The 7,501-nt window shown below is 35.0% G+C and overlaps 1 protein-coding gene across 1 annotated transcript; it reads right to left on the bottom strand.

Moving 5' to 3' along the window:
• Positions 1-5,035: 5,035 nt before the first annotated feature.
• LOC145991848 (cuticle protein 19-like) lies at positions 5,036-7,501 on the bottom strand. The gene is made up of 3 exons (XM_083127892.1): positions 7,455-7,501; positions 5,801-5,857; positions 5,036-5,333 (listed from the first exon to the last, which is right to left on the bottom strand). Exons 1-3 carry the CDS (start codon positions 7,467-7,469, stop codon positions 5,094-5,096), a joined length of 312 nt encoding a protein of 103 aa, XP_082984018.1. The 5' UTR covers positions 7,470-7,501; the 3' UTR covers positions 5,036-5,093.

The raw sequence follows: 7,501 nt of genomic DNA, 5'->3' as shown, positions 1-7,501 counted from the left end.
ATTGACACCTCTCAAAATTACTTTGATTTTAATGCAGCCCTTACATTTCCTCATCATAAGGATAAATATGCACAGAAATAGAACAAAGTCTAGTAAAGCGTGACTTTAGTTGGTGGATCACCCTATTGTGTGTATTGAGTTACTTTTTTTTGCAGAGGAATCATATTGCGTGACTGATGAGATGATGTAATGAAAGTGCTGGAAATTTGATCCTTAACGTGCAGTAACATACCTTTCATGGTTTTCAAAAGCAAGAGTAGAGGGTAATCACTTTACTATCTCTATAGTCTAAAGCTAAAATTACATATATATATTGTTCTTCTTTTCATTCTAACCATTGTTCTCATGTTTAAAATATAATCTGCTGGTCGTCTAATTTCATGTCTCCGAATGGAGATGAAAGGTTAACAACACATGTCATATATCCTAACCACGTTGAACATATATCGACGTACACGTGCATAAACGACACTTTCTTTGTTTTAATGCAGATATGTTTACTCCCTCAATAAATGTCACTGCTGCGGTTGTCTATGCCATTCGAATTTCTTTATAAGGCTCCATATCGTTACAGTACACAACTGTAAGCACAGTATCGAAAAAAAATATCTGATTGTATACCTCACTGTTCTTTACAGAGACATGGTAATTCCTAAAACGTGAGGTTTTAAGTTAGCTGAAATTTTGGGTCAAGTTGCTCTTTGTCAGGGTAAACTTTATCACGGCACATTAAAATGATGTGCCGTGAAATTAGTGCAGAGTTCGTCACAATAATACTGCACACAAATTAGAAGGTGTTTATTGTGAGATCGCTTGCTGGACAGAGATATCAAACTCAATGAACGAGACGTTATTTTGAAGGCAGAAGACATATATTTTATGACTTGCTTCAAATGATGCTGGTTGTTTGAACTTATGTACTTCGTACATATTCGAATAAGCTAAATGATTTCAATGCAATTTCGAATACAGGCAATAGTGCGGTGAACCGACAAAGTTAACGTTTTCAATTAATAATAATAATAATAATAATAATAATACATTGGCCTATGGGAATCTAGAGCAAGAAAAATGATTTGACAACTTTTCTATATCACAACTTGAGAGACATGAAATACTTCATTCTAGACCACTTGTCAAAACTACAAGATGAAGCCGATACATTCTACTCTCCATCTTTTAATATCGAGCAATGTCACTGATTTACCTCACCATTTGACTTTACAGAGGGCCCTTGTGGACGAGGCGAATTGGTTGAGCTTTGTGCTGTTTCTGCTTCTTTTTGGGCTGGTGAAGGGGTGCCCTAACTAGCAAGGAAAGCAACATGACTGCCGTTACTGTTTTCGGTTTACTACTTGTGTGAAAAGTCTTCTCATTTATGGCAAAAATAAAAATCCAAAGCAGGAAACATACAAAGTTGTTCAAGATGACTTGGGAATTGTGTTTTCAATTCAATTCAATTACTTTGTCACACATCATAGTCTTGTGCGCTAAACTACAATCTCAAGTCTGGTAACTAAATTATTAATTTTATATCACATTGTGGTTGGCTGCTGTACAAGTATAAAAAAGAAAAGAAAATTATTAGCATTTTTAAAATTTAATGTATTTTGTTCTATCAAGGGTGCAACCGAAATTGAACTATTTTTACAAAGGTGCTACGAGTGAAAAAATGCTAGGAATCCCTTCACTAAAGACTAAGGTCAGACTATAATGTTGAATTTAAAGTGTAAAAAATTATTTACTTTATGAAATACTTTGTTAGCTTGTACGTTTTAGGAAAATTGAATAACATTTTCTAAATAATTAATGTTGTCTTTTTTTTTTGTAAGTACTGAAATTATGTCAATTAACTGAAAACTATTGTTAATTTAATATTAATTATAAATAAACCAGTTTGATGTAGTTTGATGTATTTTTTTCACATTATTGAAATTTAATATTTCTACAAAATCTTGAGGTCAGTGGCCTGCTAATAATGTTAAGAGCGGATATACAGCCTACAAATTTCTTCCTTACACTTGTTGGAAATAAGGTATTTTGTATTCATGAAAATAGATATATGAATATATGTGGCGGAGTAAAATAAGAAAATCTACAATCTAGTGATATAAAACGGATTACGTAGATTACTTCCTAAAATCAGGAAAAATGACCCAATCATGATGTTTCTCTTGAATTCTAGCTGTAGGAATCACCGGAGTGAACAGCCAGAACAACAACAAAATCGCCATCGCCACCCACCCTGTTGTTGCCTACTGCCTTGGACCTTACGGAGGATACGGTGTTGGAGGTTACGGAGAATTCGGCTTTGGAGGTTACGGAGGATATGGTCTTGGAGGCTGGGGAGGATACGGTCCTGGACGATGTGGAGGTTACGGTGCTGGTCTTGGCTACGGTCTTGGTGGCATTGGATACTGATATTACGTTTAATTTAATCTTCGATAATATTATAAACTGTTAGTTTTGAATAGCGTTGAAACAATTTCAAATAAACTGATGCGAATTGTGCTACAAACGTTGATGTATTTCTTAAATGATACTACCTTGGCTTCATTCAATTATCATGCAGGCATTCGAATTTCCTCATTATAATGACAGACCAAACTTTAATAGAGTGCGATTTCTCTTTGTGTCTCAACCTATTTTATACGTGGAAATCTATTCCCCTTTGTAAAGGGGCTTCGAGTTTTGAAATGCGAAAATCCCTATACTAGAGATATAAATTGTAGAACACATTTGATTTTATGGAATGCTTTGTTATCTCATACATTTTCGCAACAATACGTTTCATAAATAACTTCGTTATTATGTAAAACACTAAAATCATATTACTCAATTGTAAAATAAAACTGTGTTATGTATATGAAGAGTATTTGGGGGATACTATGCATTAATGAAATAAGTGTAATCTTTCTGCAGATTTACTTTGATCCCAACAGCCAGCTTATGGTGTCAAACGCGACGATACAGACTACCAATATCTCCCTTAACCGTAACCTACTATCTGTTTTCTTTGCATCCTGCAAAAGAAAACAACTGCGACTGTAATGCACAGATTGGTAAAGAGGAGACATTTAAACCCACGATTGGTAAAGAAAATCTTCATGAATTAAGTAATGATAATGGTATAAGATTAATTACTTTTGCAACCTCAAAGAATTTAATTGTGAAAAGTACCACTTCTAAACATAAAGATATCCATAAATATGCCTCGTCTTCTCCAGATGGTAAAACTCATAACTCATAACATATTCTCATTGATAAGAGAAGGCATGCTAGGAAAATTGACGTTCGTTCACAAAGAGGCGCTGACTGTGGCATTGACCATTATTTAGTAATTGCTAAATTAAGAGAACGACTCGCAGTGATAAATCATAAGCAACAAAACCTAAAGGTTCTAAAATTTAATAAAGGAAATTTTGCTGATAAAAAAATTAAGAAAGATTACCAAAGTAACTGTCAAATAGATTTGATGTTTTGCAACATTTAAATGATGATGACAATATAAATGAAACAGACGTAAATAAGAATTGGAAACTCATACGTAATGCAATAGAATCAGCAGCTAAAGTAAGTATAGGATACCATAAACGAAGAAAAAGTAAGCCTTGGTTTGATAACGAATGTCATAACAAAAAATAAATAAGAAATCAGGTTAGACTTAGGTGGTTAAATAACTCTGATGATACAAATCTAACCAATAATAATAGAATAAAGCGAGAAGTTAACCACACGTTTAGATGTAAAAAAGGAGATTACTTGAAAAGTAAAATTATCGAAATTGAAACAAACAGCAAAAACAAAAATATCAGAGATCTCGTATAAAGGTGTAAATGAATTTAGAAAGGGATGGCAATCTAAAGTAAACTTGGTAAAAGATAAAAACGTCATTTTTCGGCTGACCCAAGCTATATTTTAAATACATGGAAGAACTACTTTAATGAACTTTTAAGTGTTCATGTAGAAGTTAAATCAGAAGTAAATGAAGTACACACAGCAGAACCTTTAGTTCCAGAACCTAACTTGACTGAAGTTAAAGATGCTATTAAAAGGCTAAAGAATAACAAAGCACCTGGTATTGATTTAATACCAGCTGAGTTAATTAAATATGGTGGAAATTCTTTAATATGTCAAATTCATAAATTAATTTGCTTAATATGGATTAGAGAATAAATCCCTCAACAGTGGAAAGAATCCATAATTGTTCCTGTGTTTAAAAAAGGTGATAAAATGAACTGCAATAATTACAGAGGAATTTCTCTACTCTCAACAACATATAAAATATTATCTAACATTCTCTTAACAAGAATAACCCCATATGCTATTGAAATTATAACGCTTGCTAAGTTTCTAATCTTTGAAGTGCTCTTTTCTCGGAAATGCCTGGCTAATGTAATTGTTGTTGTGTGTCACAGAGTTATGTTTACGGCATCATTTGAGCACACAATCGAAACATACAGAAAAATAATGTTTTTCTGCACTTCATTACTTTTCTCCAAGTTCAAAAAATATCTAGAGTCCAAACTTACTGCTACTTACCCAGTTAAGCAAAACGTACCTGGACTATAGGCACGGAGCATGCACTTTATCAAAGATGTGAAGAACCTCGCAAAGCTAGCGAAGGTTCTCTGCGGTACTGACGGTTGGCCCCGGAGTCACGTAGTATCTGCTTATCAGTCTAACATGACCTTGTCCATGCTGAAGGCCAGAACTCGAGCCTGGACCCTTCGATGCAAGGTGTGTCTCTTGTTCTAACTATATCTGTGCGTTTTCGTTAGATTCATAGTATTTCGTGAGTAGATATGAAGAAAGTAAATAAATAAGACAAGTGGGTGGAAGGGATTAGAGAATCGTAGCTACGGAACCATTGAGAAGATATCATTCGCCAAGATAGATAATTTATTTATCCTATTGTGATAGAGAACCTATTAGAAGAATGAAAGGACATATTAAAATATGATATTAATGGAGTCGGTACATTAGGGCTTTGGAATTCACCAAAACAATAATCACAACACTCTTATTTCTCCACAATCATTTATTCAACTTATTCATTCCATCAAGTTAAGAGAGGAAGAGTAAAGATTTATTTATCCTAGATATCCGTAACCACCGAGACCAGCGTGAGCATTGGTGCCAATCCTCTTCACGATTGCATTGAAACCGTTGACGTCATCAGCTCCGTAGGTGACGACTCTCACGCTGCCGTCTGGTTCCACCAGGCTGTATTGTCCCTTCACAAGAGGACCATCCCGGTATTCAACGTGGTTCTTGTTGTCTCCAGTGACGTGGTCGCTAACAGCATAGCCGAATTGATATCTGGGATAGGCCTGAAATTAAGAAATATGCTTATTCTCTCTGACATTGACGAAGAAATACCTGCAAGCATTTGGAAACAAGAGATATTTGAATTTCACATCATGAGTATATTTCTGGATTCCTTTGAGATCTACTGAAGAAAATTCGACGTTCTGCAGATTAATAAGTTACATTTTTATTTATGGACGTTTATAAATAATACCTTAGTGTGAGTTACCAATTGAATATCACCAATACAAAATTATAGTAGGAATACATAAAGATGATGATAAGAATTCAAGAGAGATTAACTACCTCTTTGTTGAGAATTGAAAGAGAGAAATCATGGTCATAATATTCTTTAAGTTCTTCTTCTAAAGGTTCCTTTAATTTCAAAGAACAGATACTTCAATTCTTAAGTATAACACTGTTATGTCACTTTCAACGTAGTAATTGACGTCATATTTCATATATTTGAGTATATAATACTACTACTTACATAGAAGTCCACGACAGCCGAAGTCAATGCTACGACAGCAGTAAAGGCGAAGAGGATCTGGAATGCAGATACGTGAAATTAAAAAATGACTCATATTATATGTATAATACTTTATTAAAATGCATGTTTATAAATAATTTCATAGGCTACTAACTGCAATGAACAGTAGATCTGTCTAACTTCTTCCAAAACGTTTCCCTCGGATCTAGCTGGGAGGATCACATAGTAGTCCACCAACCGTACCCCACTTCTGCCAATTGTGGGACGCTCATAGAGCCATGACAGGACAGCTCTGTACATCCCAACAGAGCAAAATGTAGATCATTTTACTCTGTTGGTTGACTTATTTCATATTAATTATTAAACAAAATATATCAAATGCTCTTGCTTAACAGCATTATTATTATCATTATTTAAGAAAAAATGTTTACTGTTCATTCTAAAACATGAAGCTATGGTCAATTATAAAATGTGTTCGGATTGCCTTTTCCTGTATTACTAATAGGTCATTGGCTGATAAATTTTGGCATGGTATCGAGTGGGTGGTAATATGTTATAATTAATAAGAGAACAAAACACTAAATTGTTTATCAAGCATCCGCCAGTTCGACTTAAACTGACAATTAAATGTACGTTGATTAACATTATTATGTAGGTACAATCGTAATATTATGTATACCTGTATTAAGTTAGACCTAATTATTTAATATTTTATACTATGTGGGTAAGTGGAGTGTAAGGAGTGCTCCATTCCAAAAGACACTCTACACTCTGTCCAGGGAATCTCTGGAGCAAGCGAACGAAAATAAGTCCTCTGCATAAATAGTGACTGGAGAGAGCTCAACCAATTATCGCGTGAGAGAAAAAGCAAGGAAAAAAGCGGGGAAATGCGGCTTCAGCTACCAGCAGTTAGCATCAGCGCATACTGCTTTGCTCCCACAACTCGCTATCTCCCCACCATTAACGTTATGGGCGACCTTGTTCCACAAATTTCCGAGACAAAGTGTAGTGTCAACATCTCTTCCACGTAGTTCACCTTGGGCAGCATTCTAACAGCGTAATAAGGCTTTGGCGCGAAAATTCACAACGACCATAATAATAATAATAATATATATATATTTATCAACCACCGATACGTATGTAATTCTGCTTTCGTCAACTTCATCTTCTCACCGTTTATGATCAACGCGATTAGCAAAAAGTGGAAGACACGAGAGACAAAATTAAACAAATACCAAACTAATAAATACATAAGAGTAAGTGCTTGACCATTGGAAACATAACAATTTTATGCGACGTTATTTTAAAAATTATATAATGATTGAGAAGAGATTCATCTTTTTAACGTCTGCATCACAAGCGCAATTCAAACTACATAGTAGCAGTAAAAGGTAAAGCAATCATCTAACACCTGTGCTTTCCACCATGTTATGAAGGCACACAGGGTATGCACATTCTCGACTTCGGCCATACTAGAGGTGGTGGGATAAGCACAATCTTCCGGTTGCCCTTTGAGTTCCTGGGGTGCTCCCAGGAACCCTATGATTAGACGCGCGGTGAACCCCAGTGCCCTTTTTACAGGGACATCGACGAAAAAATCCCCATATGAGATAACCAATCCCGTGACGAAAATAAAACGACAACCCTAACTTACCAGAAAGGCTCTCATGATGAATCGAAGGTATGCAATGCAGCTGAAGC

Source organism: Lepisma saccharinum, chromosome 1 (genome assembly GCF_977018435.1).
Source record: "Lepisma saccharinum chromosome 1, izLepSacc3.1, whole genome shotgun sequence".
NCBI lineage: Eukaryota > Metazoa > Arthropoda > Insecta > Zygentoma > Lepismatidae > Lepisma > Lepisma saccharinum.
Note: the sequence above shows the minus strand (reverse complement) of the source record. Positions and strands in the feature narration are given on the sequence as shown.

Coding starts and splice junctions, on each gene's coding strand:
- LOC145991848 (XM_083127892.1), bottom strand. Junction 5,334..5,800: donor CGGCTGTCGTGGACTTCTAT/GTAAGTAGTAGT, acceptor TCTTAATTTCAG/GCCTATCCCAGATATCAATT.